This window comes from Nakaseomyces bracarensis (genome assembly GCF_045282275.1).
Source record: "Nakaseomyces bracarensis strain CBM3 chromosome Unknown Scaff2_0, whole genome shotgun sequence".
NCBI lineage: Eukaryota > Fungi > Ascomycota > Saccharomycetes > Saccharomycetales > Saccharomycetaceae > Nakaseomyces > Nakaseomyces bracarensis.
Genome location: NW_027263961.1, coordinates 472,313 through 487,911, shown reverse-complemented (window position 1 = coordinate 487,911; position 15,599 = coordinate 472,313). Strand labels below are relative to the sequence as shown.

Below are 15,599 nucleotides of genomic sequence, written 5' to 3'. Positions count from 1 at the left end.
GAGCCAAGGAAATAAGCTTGGGTTGCAACAAGTACAACTAATAATAAATACACCAAACAAGCAGTGACGTAATACTTTTAATTCATTAGTATTTATTGAATATGAAATATTTTCTAAATACTACCAAGACAATTATTATTTTTAACATATAAGGTGATGACAGAAACCAAATACGAGATATATATATATATAGATTTTTTGTTATATTTTAGAAAAGAGAAATATAATGTAAAAGGAATAATGAATAGTAAAATAAAATTAAATAAAAGATAAGGTAAAATAAAATATAGTGAAGACAAAAAAAAAAAAGAATACAAAAAATCAACAACAAATACAAACGGAAAAATGTAAAGTCCCTATTCTTTTTTATGATTTGAATTTTCTAATTTTTTTTTTTTTGGGTTCTTAGTTCTTACTTGGAAGTTATAATAGAGTCTCCGTAAACATTATTAATGCTTTCTATAATAATACATCGACTGTTTTGTTGCGAAGCTGTTTTCTAGGTTTTGGATGGAAAAATAATGATAATAGTAATAATAGTAATAGTAATAATATTAATAACAAAGGGAAACAAATGAAAGAAAAGAAACAAAAAACAGATACTCAAAATAGAGAGAGAAGTTGGGAAAAAGGATAAAAATTGTAATGATAGTATTAGTTTTTGGTAAACAAAAAAAAATTAACCAGATTAGAAAAATGTAATTATCTCCTCCACCCCCTCTCTCAGTTGATAAAACAAGTTAAAATAACAAAAACAAAAAATAAAGATACAAAAATGTCATATTTCAAAACGACCACTGACAAATTCATCATCCATATGCTGGTCTCCATCAAAATCTAACCCTCTCATGTCCTTTGAAACTTCAAAGTCCTCGTCCTCTTCATGATCTTCAATTACGTCTTCATCTGGAGGTAAGTTAGGATTACCTGGAATAAAAGAGCCTGGTTCCATGAAGGAAGAGCTCTGTAGAAACTTCCTATTGTTGTTGTTGGTGTTAAATCTCTCATCTATAGCGGATTCATCAACAAATGTAAAACCGGCGAATTTAGCTTGCATACCAGGAGATAGAGGAGTAGCTGCAATTTGATGATGCTTGTTCATGTAAGATGTCGAAGTTTGAGTAAACTCAGGGTCGAAGTTTGAGGTATCAGTTTCTGAATTCAAATGTGGTTTGAATGGGGGTGGTATCTTCTTTTGCTTCAACAACTCCCAGTCAATATCAGCAAAAAATGGATGTGCTCTCAACTCCCTACCATCATCTACAGACCCAAGCCTATGCTTAGGATTTCTATTCAAAAGACCTTTGACAAAAGATCTTCCTTCAGGAGACAATATATCACGTGGAAATTTAACTTTACCGAATGCAATCTTTTGATACATTTTCTGGTTATCTTCGGCATAGAAAGGTGACCAGCCACAGCACATTTCAAAGATCAAGACACCCAAAGACCAAAAATCTACCATCTTAGTATACCCTGACTCATCTAATAACAATTCTGGAGCAAGGTATTCGGTAGTACCACAAAAAGTATTAGTTCTATCCTTTAAGTCTGCTTTCGAAAGACCAAAATCACATAACGCAATATTACCATTAGCATCAAGCAGAATATTTTCAGGTTTTAAATCTCTATAAACAATATCATTATCGTGCAAATGCTCCAAGGCCAAAACCAACTCAGCAATGTAGAATTTAGCACGATCTTCGGCAAATCTTCCTTCCCTTTGTAAATGCCAGAATAATTCACCACCACTCATATAATCAGTGACCAGATATAGATCTGTAGGTGTTTGGAAGGAGAATTTAAGACCGACGATGAATGGAGAAGCTTTCGCAGAGGTAGTGACAAGAATATTTCTTTCCCCTATAGTGTGTGCAATCTCATTTTTCTTGACGATAACTTTCTTGGATAGCACTTTCATAGCGTATATTCTCTTAGTATCCTTCTTTTTCACTTGATACACTTGACCAAAGGTACCCTTACCAAGTAACCTCAACACTTCAAAGTCCTCTGGACCATAATGCTTCTTCATTGTAGAAGTATAGTGCCATTTAATTAGAATCTCACCACTAACATTCTCGTTTGCTACTCTGCTTTGAAGAGGATACCATTGCTCTTGGGACATGTTTGCAACTGTATGGATGTTAGGACGAAGTCTTACCTGACCTAAAAACATATCTTCATGGACCGAATCATATACAGAAATATCCAGTTCGGAATGTGATCCTAGTACGTCGAATGTGGTCTTGTGATGCCATATAGGATTCAAGCCATCACCATAACTGGTGTCATTTGTATTTTGGCGAGAGGCTAGATTGTTCAACTGTGATGAGGATCTGTGTGTATACAGAGGCCTTTTCCTCAGTTGCTCTTTGATGGAAGGTAGCCCTCCGCCACCGTAGCTGCCTCTGTTGTCAACAGATTCTGGACCATCCGATATGAACTCTGAACTCTCGAATGTACAAACCACATATGGCAATGATTCAGTCGATACTGTTCTCAAGTTTCTAGCTTCGATAATGGTAACCTCTAATTTGCCTCTTGGAATATCATTTTCTCCACTACTCTGAGAGCTACTGTCCTCGTTAGAACTTTTAGAAGGTAACTGAACTGGCGAGGGGCTCAGGTAGTCAACAGGGCCCTGATCTCCAGCATCTCTAGCAGTCTGTGTGTTCTTATCATCATAGGTAGTTGTTATTATAGCTGGCTTGTCATTGACTCCTATGACTATTTTGTTAGGTACAACCCCGTTATCTGCGGGTGCCTGTTGAGCCTGTGACTGAGCCTGTGCTTGGGCCTTAGCAGCCGCATCACTGTTCATAGCCTTCATCCGAGAAATAACATCCTCAGAAGCAATACCAGTAGTACCCATCGCATAGGAATTAGCGCTCACAGCAGTGGTAGGTGTAGCAGTCTGCGAAGTGAAACTAGGAAAAAATCCATTACCTGCACTATGAATATGTTTGTTAGGATTCGAACCACCCGAGCCCTGTGAATTGGGCTGTTTAGATCCGAAAAAGTTCATAGTTTTGTTGTTTGATTTTTTCTTATTTGTTAGTTTTTTGTTTTATATCCACCTTTTATCTTTTTTTTTATATATTTTTTATTATCTTATTACCTTATGATTATAGTCTCTCTTTTCTCCTAGTATTTATTCTGGTAAAAAGTCTTCTTTTTGCCCAGTATTCCTAGTCTGTTAAGTTACTTTATATAGTGCTTTGGTTTATCACCTCCTTATATCAGTTCCTTAGTTTAGGTTCTTTCTCTTTGTTATGTTAGCTCTTTTTTTTTATATATAAATTTTCCCTCTTTTTAATTAACCTTTCTTTCTTTTTTTGCTTTGGGTCAATTTTTAAATAATTTTTATTTGTTTTTTTATCTTTCCTTCCCTTCTTGTTCCTCTCTAATTTGCCACTACTTACCTCTTTCTTTTCTTTTTCCTACGATTGGCAAATCAAACCTATTAAACTAAAATCAAGTATTTATATAGCTGAGCAGTTGAAAAAGCCTTTGTTCCTTAACTTGTCTTTAGTGACTTCCCATTAATGCGTTCTCGAAAGGCCATCTCAAAAGGTAGAAAAGACCCTTTTAAAGAAAACCTGAAATAGCCCCTTTTGGGTTCCTTCCTTTTTTTTTGCTATCTTATCTTGAAAATTCAATGGATAAACGTAATGCTTACTCTCTTCCCCTTTTGAAAAGGTCGGAGGGGAAGGGCGATGCCCAACGTGCATTGAATTGTATATCTTAACAAAGATGGAGACAGGGTGAAGAAGTAAAAAATGTTTGTTATATAAATCTATATTATTTTGAAGTTTACGAAGAGGGTGTTGTCGCTAATAACATGGCCATCTTTGTTGTAGCCGAATCTTTTGAATGCGGACTTCTTGCCGTTGAGGAAAGGATCGGCTATTACTGCTGATACGTTGAAGTCGTTGCTGAGGAGATCGGACTTGATGTAGACCTGCTGGCCCTTAGGGATTGGGATACTGTCTAATTTCACCACTTTGTATATATCTTGTCTATTTATACTCACAGGGGTCTCGGGGCGAATGTCGGTATAATCGAGGCCCTCGAAGTCCCGGTCAGAGACGTAGTCACCATACCAATCTACGTCACCTCTTTTCAGCCTCTGAATTCTTAGTTTCCTCCGGCCACCGAAACTCTCTCCAGATATGCTCCCGTTGAAGTATTTAATGACGTCGTAGTTGCCCGTGGAGTCTAAGACCATGTCAAAGGTTACAGCTTGGGATGGGAACTGAGATTGACTGTTAGGAGAGCACCACCTGTCATAAAAAACGGGTTCTGTCTCAATTGAAGGAGCATTCTCCATATATTTAGGTTTTTCAAGATCATATCGACGGTTAACATCAAACATCTTGCCATATGTACTCATCAGTGGGGAGAAGAAGCCTTTATTTCTGCTGGAATCATAATGAGTAACTGGACAAGTATTATTGTATTCTTCATGCACTGGGTACACCTCTATGAAGCTCAATTCGGTGTTCTTTTCTAGTAATTTCCTCTTCGCATACAGCTTTTTCAAAGCATTCTTTCTCGTTTCCGAATCTATGGGAGCTTCATATTTAAAAATTTTCTGTAGATGTTTGTTAATTTGCTTATTCATTTCCTTTTTCTGCTTCAATATCCACTCTTTATGGCCAGATTTGAGCTCATCCAAGTGATTTATATATGTAGTATCATTAAAATACTTATTTTGTTGATAGTCTCTCTTCATTTCAGGGGTTAACCATAGAGGATGTGCTTCTGTGCTAAATATCAAATTATCTCTGCTCCTATGTACTTCATTATCCTCGTCGAATAATAAAAATAGGTACTTCAATGTTTCACTCAAGACAAATGATTCCATTCTATCTTCTTGTTCACCAGTTTCAACACTTTTGATAGTAGCAAACCCGCATTCTGTCTTCATTTTATTTTTATAATCTTGCAATACACGATGGCCAATATTCAGGTACAATGGGTCCTTTGTGGCTCTATATAAATACCATGACGACTCAACAAATTCTGGTCGCAGAGGATACAAAGGTATACCCGTATTAAAGTTAATATACTGCTTTTCTTCTGCAGTATTAGTATCCCACCTTTCAGGTAACGCTCCAAAAGTACCCCACAACTTCATAAACATTATATTATGCGCAATGGCCTCACTGACATCGCCAGCGAGTACTTGAAGGCCAGAGAAAAATGCAGAGAGAGAATCCAACCAAGATGTGCTAGGGTATCCACCATAAGCACTAATAACAGAAAAGAACCAGTCTTCCTTTGCATTTATGCTAATCGCGCTGTAAGCCTCTTGCCATATCTTGAGCAAATCATCGTCATCAAACAAAATCGCACCTTTCAAAGTATACTCGTAAAAGGAATCAACAGAAGCCCCAATACCAGTCATGCTATCGACCATGACACCGGTATCTGGATCAAAAGTGGATGGGACTAAATTTAGTATAGTACGAAGGCTCCAGGCCTTCTCGAATGAGAATCTTGTCACTTCCTCGTATTTACTGTCCTTGGTCAGATAAGAGAGCATTCTAAATTCAAAATACGGCGAACTCATAGCCACAATGTTATTATTTGGATTGAAACCTCTGTCCAATGGTGTTTTACTATTACTTAAGTTTACCCTAGGTAAAGGAATACCTGAATCTGTTAAGTAGGCTGGTAAAAGTCTATCGGCGATATCCACAGCTAAATCTAGAAGAAAACCGTTGTATTCATCTCCTAAGTACACCTTTTTGGAGGGATCCGATGCGTACAAATGGGCTGACATCAGCGAGCCCAGTACTCTGATCGTCACCTCGAAGACTTGGACTATGGAGCCAGTGTCAAATCCGTGTGAGAATCTCTCTTCCATCAGATCAACCAGTTGTTTAAACCTATCTCTATCACCGATAACTGCAACGGTGGTCAGGGAGTCTATTAAAGTGATGCTGTAGTTACCCATGACGTCATTGAACCCAAAATCCATCGGATCATCAAAATTCCTCCACGATGGCGCACATGATAGAGGATGGAGTTCATCGGCAGGATACGCTATATCGAGGTAGTTATCGATACCGAAATATATAAGCTCTCTAACCTCTTCTCTGTACTGTATAAGCTCCTCATCGTTAAATGATTTATTGGCGTACGGTACATGCCTAGCTAATACCCCATATATAAGAAATATCAGAAAAATCATGATACTTTTGCTTATTATTATTAATTATTAGATTAGTATTACAATTTATAGTTACCTTAGACAATAAGGTATAGTAAAAAAGGGAAGTGCCACTATTAAATATTATGAAAAAAAATCTTCTTTTATATATAACAATCAGCAACTAAAATTTAAGTGTTGTATTTTTTTTACCATCATACAGCTCTTTAGGGTAAGAAGTAATATAATATATACATCTAAATTTTTTTCGCCTTGCCAACTGTCAAATTAGAAAAAAAAACACTGTAAATCCCTTTAAAAGGTTTCAGATTCTATGTTTTTTCTCCCTCTAGTATGTATTCAAAATTCCTAATGGAGTTCTCATTTATATCCCTCCTTACTTTTGCAGTTAGATTGCATCATAAGATGAATTCTTGGCCTTCCTACGGGTACCCAATATAGGACGTTGGGATCTTCACTTTTTTGTTTTTTTTTCTTCTTCTTTTAAAAGCTTACAACTATCCCCTAACCTTTTCACTCTTTTCTTTATTTGTCACTATCCCATCTCGAAAAAATGGGCTATTACGAATGCTTACCATAGAAACGACAGTAGTGTCAAACTGTTTCGCAGAATTTTTTCAATATTTAAACTTGTTAATTCATCTCGATACGTATAACGCAGAAGACTTCCTTCTGCTGTATTGAAGCAATCTTTTTCTCGAGATGTATTCAATATTAGCTCATGAAATATCTATCCCATCTGTTGCTAAACCATACTACAGGATAATAATATAGCTACGATATCCATATTATAACTACAAAGAAGTTCCAAACGAGCTTTTCTATGACGCAATGCTTTCTTTCTTTTTTTTTTACCTCTCGCTTCTTCTTTCTTTCTTTTTCTTGCATTTGGGTTACCCGTACCGTCCCCAATGAAAAAATTTTATAAAATTTTTTAATTTGTGACTTCGAACATCCGTACCCCCAACAACACATTGCGTATCACATCCCACCATCATTCGTGTGATTATATATTACCTTATTAGGAAAAGGTGAAAAAAATTACTTCTCATTTTATTTTTCGTATTTTTTTCAGTCCAAAGCTGCAGTACTCTTCCAAGTTTTGTCGCATGCTTTGTCTAGAGGGAACTGTTGTATTGGCGATGCTCTGGATCTCAATCTTTGATGCTACACCCTTTGGCAAGGGGGCCTACCCTTCTACACCCTCAGCACCCTCTCCATCCCATGGATCCCAAAGCGTGTTTTAGCCTAGGAGTAAACAAGAGCTCACAGTCTTGCAGTGTACAGCAACACGGGCAGACAGACACGGCCTAACACAGTGAGAGGCAATGGGACAGAGTTAGCGATGGTGGGAGGTAGGAAGTGGAAGTGGAAAGGGCGTATTGGCTCTGCGTAGAGAGAGAGAGGGAGGGAGAGAGAGGGAGAGAAGCCTTGTGGAGGGGACTGGGGAGGGAAAAAATCTTGTATAGCGTGTCCAACGCAAAGTTGGGAAAACTTGGACAGGAACTCTTGAATAAAACTTAATAGCCAAAATATTTCAAAGAAAACTATAGTTAAGAGAAATTTGGGTTATTTCTTTTAAACTTCTATTTTACTTATCTTATACAAACCACCGAAAACACCAAAGTTGAATTAAAGATGGCTAGAGGACCGTATGTTTGAAAACAACAGGAATAAGAACAACACAAAGAACAGAATAAAAATAGCATTTCCAAACCAAAAATGAATGAACAAAAAAAAAAAGAGTACTCGATGAGCTGAATTAGATTAGATATACCAACATAATAAAAGGACCTGAACGGGAAAAACAGAATAGATTTGGTATGATAGGACCGTTGAATAATCAAATAAAATAAAGCAAAGATGAGGTAATGAAGATATGCCAGATTATAATCAAAAAAAATGGATTAGAAGAGCAAAGAATCATATAGGAATGCTATTTTGATTTGACTAATAAAAAAATTACAAATATGAATTTGTTACTAACATGTTTATTATCTTTACCTTTTGTATCTAACCAATAAAACTTTATGAATACAAAAAAAAAAGAGATTATATTATCTTTACAGAAAGAAGCATCTAAAGAGATTAGCAGCTCCACACCACTGGTTGTTGGACAAGTTGTCTGGTTGTTACGCTCCAAGACCATCTGCTGGTCCACACAAGTTGCGTGAATCCCTACCATTGATCGTTTTCTTGAGAAACAGATTAAAGTATGCTTTGAACGGTCGTGAAGTTAAGGCTATCATGATGGAACGTCATGTTAAGGTTGACGGTAAGGTCAGAACTGACACTACCTACCCAGCTGGTTTCATGGATGTTATCACTTTGGAAGCCACCAACGAAAACTTCAGATTGGTCTACGACGTCAAGGGTAGATTCGCTGTCCACCGTATCACCGATGAAGAAGCTTCCTACAAGTTGGGTAAGGTTAAGAAGGTCCAATTGGGTAAGAAGGGTGTTCCATACGTTGTTACCCACGACGGTAGAACCATCAGATACCCAGACCCAAACATCAAGATCAACGACACCGTTAAGGTCGACTTGGCCTCTGGTAAGATCACTGACTTCATTAAGTTCGACACTGGTAAGCTAGTTTACATTACTGGTGGTCGTAACTTGGGTCGTATCGGTACCATTGTTCACAAGGAAAGACACGATGGTGGTTTCGACTTGGTCCACGTTAAGGACTCTTTGGAGAACACTTTCGTCACCAGATTGAACAACGTTTTCGTCATCGGTGAACCAGGTAAGCCATACATCTCCTTGCCAAAGGGTAAGGGTATTAAGTTGTCTATTGCCGAAGAACGTGACAGAAGAAGAGCTCAACAAGGTTTGTAAGCACTTTAATCCATTAACTAGTGTTTATTTATCTTTTTTAATTCTTTTCCCACAAGCAATATAGAGCATCACAAGTACTCAACCAATTGTCATTTCAATAAAATAAAACCATAAATTCTCTTTTAGGTAATGTCTCTGGCATGAACTAATCAATCTAATATCAAAACAAAATAAGACTATATATTTATGAACTAAATAATATATATAGATCTGTGTACATTGATTTCAATTCAAAACGTTTTTAATATAAGCTTGTCTGGCAGACGTAGGTCTGCTACCAATAAAAAACATTCTGTACATGTACACATGTAATAGCAGTATATAATGATGCAACAAACAGAATACAAAAATTATATCTTTAAGAGGCAAGCTGGAAGGCAATTTATATAATTGAAGAATACTATTACTAACAATTCCTGAACTACAGATTATATTGAATCGTTTAGATTATTATGGGCCCATTCATTGAAAAGTGTTTTCGTAGATTTTCCACCATAATTTTTGGTGTCACTTATTGTTATTTTCTTAAAATTGGAGCCATAAAACCTTGTCATAATTTCATTGGTGGCATTGACTACATGTCCCTTCATAAATTCATAAAAGACAAAATTAACTAAGGAATCATCGCTGACATTGTTGATTTTTGTTTGAACTACATTAGGTACATGATAGCGTTTTTGAGATCTATGTGGGGTATCATCCCCTTCACATCCATCGTCATCAATAGTAGTGAATCCTTCTGATAAGTCAGGATCATCGATAAAGGGACATTTAAAGCCTTTATTTGCAGCTCTAATACTACTATATGAAAGCATTTCAGGTGAACTGAATTTGTATATAATAGGTCCATCATTCAATACCCTTTCTATCAATTTAGCAACTTTATACGGCAACGTTAGATATTTCCATTCATTAGGAAATGGAATCACATTGTAAGTAGTATCCCTTGTAAATTTCCCTTCATGAAGGTCATACCTAACTGATCCTGTATTAATCATAATAAGTCTTCCCATGACAGCATCATCAGTAACATTACCTACCAGATTTGGTAGTATAACGTTGGTCAATAAATTATATATATTCTCTGGACTATCTAACGGGCGAGCTGACAAGTAATAAGATTGAGGGATATAGCCAATAACATCATTTAGCGACAGCTCATTCCGCAGTTTATGGATCTTTTTCGATAGTCTAGCTCCTTTTTTGGTTCTTAAAGATTTTGCATTTGAATGATACCTAAAGGATCTCTTATTAAAGTCGATATACCTTCTGGAAAAGGTGACATTATTAGAGTTTGGGTCATCTACTGAAAGGAATCCTAGAGTCTCGGAAAACTTCCCACTTTGTAGACATGTGGCTTTTTCATCAAATCTTACAAAATCTCTAATGTGGGAGTGTCCTCCAAAGTACTGAATGACGACATCAGGAAAGTAGCTCCGGAGTTTATCATGTACTTGTCTTAACTCATTATCCGGGTCTGAAGGCGGTATATGTCCAGCCACTACCACCATATCAATCCTGTCCATTTTATAGCTTTCAGATAACCTTTTTATCCACTTCTTATCCAGTTCCTCTAATGCGGGCGTGACAACTGCTCTTTCATTTGACCTTTGAAAATCGAATAGGAACGACAGTACAAGTATTCTCGTCTTTGTGTTTTTCGTCTCAATGTAGATATATTTGTTCCCAAATGGGACAGCATTATTATCGTCATCAATGAACTCAACATTACTTGATACGTATTTATCCTTAAAATTTTCTGATATAGCTGTGTTGTAATACTCGAGGCAGGTGCCTTCTGGCGTATACAGCTCATGATTTCCAAGCGTGAGGATATCATAATCAATCTCATTGAATATCTGAGAAGAGTTCAGGCCTACCGGACTAGTTGCATCACTAATTCCATTACCGTCTCTTTTATCACCAGTATCTACCAGCAACAGATCTCTGTTCTTCCCATTAATATGGTTTTCCTGAAATATTTCAACAAACGACAAGAAGTCACCCCAGTCAGCATCAAAATCTTCCTGCGTTAAATGTGAGCCCAGCCAACCGTGCGTATCCGTGGTATGCAGGAAATTTATCTTACCTAACTGTAATCCTCTAAGGTCTGGCTCCTTCCATAAGCTGAAAAAAGTAGGAAACGCTGTCGTAACCCCAACACAAGCGACAATTTCCAACAACTTCATAGATAGTTTGTTCAAAAACTTTGTCCTTTTTGCTCAAAAAATTTATATTTTCCTTTTTATCTAGTTTCTATTACTCTATGCTATTATAAGGCCAAACACCTGTTCAAGATAGTCCCAAATATGTCTATTGTGTACCTTAATGTTATGTAATTGATAATGATATGCCTTAGCTCGTCTGCAAAGACGACATCCTTCTTTTGGCTGTTCACATAAAGCCTTTTCCCTACACCGGCTTCTAAGCAAAAAAAGTTCATTTTATTTTCTACGTCCTTGTCTTCGTCTCTCACATAAACCGTAAATCACTTTAATGAAAAACGACGAATTTCGAGATCTCGCATCGAAAAGTTTACTGCGAGAATTACAAACAGCCGCACGGTATTACGTCATTACTATCTTTATTAATTAAATTCTTTTCTTCCAGGATCACATATACAGCTATATTGATATTACTGGGTTCAGCGATTTTTCGCTGACCTTTAGTCAACTGTATCATTATATGCTTAGCTGATTCACGTAATATTTACTATAAGATAAGATCGGACTGAAATCTCAATTAGATTTAGCGTAGTGGTAGCGTTCTTTTCTTTCTTTTTTTAATATTTCAATTTTTTTTGGATGTAATTGGCCCGAAAGGGCAAATTATCAAAAAAAAAATTATTAATTTTAAGGGTCCTTTCCCTATTCGTGATATTAACGAGAGTTATCTTGACTTTTGAATGAATATACTAGCTGTAATATTCTTTTTCTGGTTCTACTCTGAACTGTATACACCCAAGAATAATAACCATATGTCAAAGGTACTAGCTTTTCTCCAACAGCTAAGAGTTGAAATCCCGAAACTGATAAGGGAATCCGCAACTTCTTTGTACGTTGTGTGTGGTAACGAGTCTGCTGATTTCGATTCCATTGCTTGCGCTATATCATATGCCTACTTTGAGCATGTGAAGGACCCGAAGAGAGTGTTTGTTCCTATCATTAATATCCCTAGGGAGGATTTGACGATGAGAAGGGACGTCACATACGCTCTAAGCAAAATGGATATAAATGAAGATGTATTGTTCTTCAGAGAAGACTTGATACAACTCAAACAGGACTTTGGTTCAATATACGCTGTGATAGTCGACCATAATGAGCTCCCAAAGCCTAGCAAAAATTTTATCACTGACGTGGTTGGTATTTTGGATCACCACGCTGATAAAAAACTTTATATGAACGCAAATCCAAGAGTGCTAACTGTTACTGGTAGTTGTTCTTCGTTGGTTACCAATTACTGGAGCGAACAGCTGGATAAAACCACCTATAATGAAGCTTTAAAGGAATGTGCCCCATTATTAATCTCTGCTGGTCTCTTGGATACTGCTAATTTGAAGTACAAAGTAGAGAATCCTGATGTAGAGGCATTCAAACATTACTCAAGCCTAGATATACCTTACTTCGTCCAATTCGATACTGTTTTCAAGGACCTAAGAGCCGCAAAGGATAACATCGACGGTTTAACAGTTAAACAATTGATAAGAAAGGACTACAAGGAATATGACTTTAAAAATAAGAAAAATAAGCTGAATATCGGTGTAGCTTCTATTGTCGAGCCAGTAGAATCTCTTTATAAACGTTTCGAATCAAAGGAAAACTTTCTTGAGGATTGTTACAGCTATCAAAAGGAGTTTGAGTTGGATTGTCTGATAGTACTAACTTCCTGGAATGATAAGGACGTGGGAAGGTTCAGAAGGGAATTAGCTATATTCCCTAGTGCTGATAAATTTGATGACATAAAGGATGTTTGTACTAAGTCGGTTAACTTGAAGCTAGAAGTTCTGGACGAGGAGAAGCCAAAATACGTCCTTTATGAACAGTTTGATTTAAGTTCAAGTAGGAAGAAAGTTATGCCGTATATGCAAGACGTTTACGCCTCTATTTAGAGTACCTCTCATATGCGTGTATACGCATGATGTAGCTTTAATACCTTGTTAGTGATTTTTATACTATTCTGAATGCAGTTTATATATATTTATACAATAATTTAGGAGATAGGAAGTGCTTTTTATTCCGTCAGACAATTATGCCCTATCCATATATAATCTACAGAGCAAAAGCACATAAAGAAAACAAAAAAGAAAGAAATATGTTAACCTTTACTCCGCTCATTTATAACATTTTGTATTCAGTTTTGCGTATGGATTCTCACCAACGAAATGATATTATTATATCAATTCTCATTTCTGCTCCGTTTCGCCTGATTCTCCGTTTTCATTAGTTTCATTAGAGGCTGCTTGTTGTTCTTGTTGTCTTAGTCTTTCCTGTCTTTGCTGTTCTTCTTCCATAGATAAACGTAGTGCCATTGCTAGTTCTGGATCCATTGATGGGTCGACACCAAAATCCATTAGGCCTGAGTCCATACCATTGCCTCCACCGAATCCATCATCAAATCCTCCCATTCCACCTTCCAAAATTATTGGTGAAGAACCAATAACCTCGTATAGAAGTCTGTTACTGTTAGGAGTGATTGATAGAAGATGGCTGGCGTCTTCATTTGACTCACTCTGAGGGCCGTTTTTGTTTGCTAAATCAATAAACTCATTGAGTAGTGCTTCATTAGTCTCATTTTCACCAAAATTAATAATGTCGATAGCAATATTGTTCTTCTTTAGCTTCTTTGCCTGCTTTAATAGGTCGTCTTTCTGATCTTCTGGGATCGGACTGCATACAAATGCTATTATTCTCTGATGCTGCACTTTATTCTGACGGTGTTTCAATGTCAATGCAGCTATCTGAATAGCGGTGCACAGTTGAATTGAGCCACCTATCGTGGTGTCATGCAAACCAGACAGAATCTTACCGAACTCGGATGTGAATGTGGATAAAACTAGTGGATTCTCACCAGCAGAGGACAATAGAGCGACCGTGTTTTCAGGATTACTGTTCCTCTTAGCCTGGAAGATAAACTCTACAGCATCAATCTGTGCTTCAAATCTGGTTCTTGGGAAATCCCCATTTCTAGCATATTCTGAGTTGTCAACAACCAAAACTGTAGCTTCCAATACCATTTTAAACTTTTTATTATTCTTCTTCCTCCTCTTAACCTTTCCAAGAAATTACACTACCCTAAAATAAGAGTAATTGAATGGTAAAGCTATATATGTAGGTTAGTATTGCTATCCTTAAATTTGAGATAGTTGCCCTCTCCTCTTCCAGCTCTCACACGCAGTGAGAGTTGCACTATACTAATTTTACTTATTTGCCACACAAGCACAGAAACCACCGCAGCAGAGCGAAGACAATATCTTCATCCACGTAGATACATGTGATTACCTTTGTCCATATCGCAGTTCTTATAACCAGGTCATAACTAGCTGGATCCTAACCTACAAGTTATGAGCACTAAGTTGGTCTTTGTGATTTTGAAGTTCACCAGTATTACCTTTACAGTGTAGATTCGAATGATCTGGGATTTGTTGACCATTTAGAATTTTATACAAAGCAACAAGTTGATTTGGTCTCTTGGCCCAGTTGGTTAAGGCACCGTGCTAATAACGCGGGGATCAGCGGTTCGATCCCGCTAGAGACCATTCCAATTCTTTTTTAAAAACATATTTTTTATATATGCAGTAATTCATTTCGTATATGGTTACATTTATCTCTCTCTTTCTCTTTTTGTGTTTTGGGTTTTCCTTTGGCATTTAGATGCGATGAGGTTTAATGATTGCTATACTCCAATAGAATACCAAGCAAGGTAATCAATGTATCACTACATAAAATATTTTATGTTACAGAGATGATTGTGCTCTGGTCCTCTGGAAACAAGGTGGGGTCATGATATAGAATTCTATTTGTAGAATTTTATATTTTAGAGATATAACTTTTTGAGATTGACTCCGTATTCCTACGAAATTGAGGATACAATAAAATCTTTTTTCACTCAAGTATTATAAGTTTCATTTGTATGACAAACTTATATGATCTTTTTTTTTATATATAAAACTTCTTCGAGAGAACTGAAAAGAACATGTAAATGTATTTATTTTATTTGATAAATGGGAATATTTAAAAATACAGAACTTTATATAAAAACTTTATGATGTATTAAAAAAAACGATGGTCCAGCATCTATCTTCTTTTCTTCTTGCTTTGAATAAAAATGAAAGGAAAGTTAATTTATGGATGTATGTCTATCATTCGATTATAAGAAAAAAATATAGTAAAAAAAATTGGTATTGTATCATGACTCCCTACCATGGAGTATATCATGTCTTGTAATGACAGTGTGTCGTCTTTGCCATTTTATTGATGTCTTCCTATCTATTTGTCTTTCTCTTTTCCATACAAATAGAACCTCTTTTAATTTATGCAGGGCATGATCAATATATAGCATTGTTGTCTCCATGTTTGAATCG

General features: G+C 36.4%; 6 protein-coding genes across 6 annotated transcripts; 1 reads left to right on the top strand and 5 right to left on the bottom strand.

The window, feature by feature from the left end:
- Window positions 1–778: 778 nt before the first annotated feature.
- On the bottom strand, window positions 779–3,025 carry SCH9 (serine/threonine protein kinase SCH9; the record flags this gene model as incomplete). The annotated part of the gene is made up of 1 exon (XM_071050508.1): window positions 779–3,025. One exon carries the CDS (start codon window positions 3,023–3,025, stop codon window positions 779–781), a length of 2,247 nt encoding a protein of 748 aa, XP_070908754.1.
- A 771-nt stretch (window positions 3,026–3,796) lies between these two features.
- On the bottom strand, window positions 3,797–6,199 carry MNL1 (alpha-1,2-mannosidase MNL1; the record flags this gene model as incomplete). Its single annotated transcript, XM_071050507.1, has 1 exon — window positions 3,797–6,199. One exon carries the CDS (start codon window positions 6,197–6,199, stop codon window positions 3,797–3,799), a length of 2,403 nt encoding a protein of 800 aa, XP_070908753.1.
- A 3,248-nt stretch (window positions 6,200–9,447) lies between these two features.
- Window positions 9,448–11,208, bottom strand: SMN1 (Smn1p; the record flags this gene model as incomplete). Its single annotated transcript, XM_071050506.1, has 1 exon — window positions 9,448–11,208. The coding sequence occupies one exon, from the start codon at window positions 11,206–11,208 to the stop codon at window positions 9,448–9,450; it is 1,761 nt and encodes a 586-aa protein (XP_070908752.1).
- Window positions 11,209–11,996: 788 nt separating this feature from the next.
- PPX1 (exopolyphosphatase) lies at window positions 11,997–13,127 on the top strand (the record flags this gene model as incomplete). The annotated part of the gene is made up of 1 exon (XM_071050505.1): window positions 11,997–13,127. The coding sequence occupies one exon, from the start codon at window positions 11,997–11,999 to the stop codon at window positions 13,125–13,127; it is 1,131 nt and encodes a 376-aa protein (XP_070908751.1).
- Window positions 13,128–13,421: 294 nt separating this feature from the next.
- On the bottom strand, window positions 13,422–14,252 carry RPN10 (proteasome regulatory particle base subunit RPN10; the record flags this gene model as incomplete). Its single annotated transcript, XM_071050504.1, has 1 exon — window positions 13,422–14,252. One exon carries the CDS (start codon window positions 14,250–14,252, stop codon window positions 13,422–13,424), a length of 831 nt encoding a protein of 276 aa, XP_070908750.1.
- Window positions 14,253–15,424: 1,172 nt separating this feature from the next.
- On the bottom strand, window positions 15,425–15,589 carry RNJ42_00333 (uncharacterized protein; the record flags this gene model as incomplete). Its single annotated transcript, XM_071050503.1, has 1 exon — window positions 15,425–15,589. The coding sequence occupies one exon, from the start codon at window positions 15,587–15,589 to the stop codon at window positions 15,425–15,427; it is 165 nt and encodes a 54-aa protein (XP_070908749.1).
- Between the last annotated feature and the right edge of the window lie 10 nt (window positions 15,590–15,599).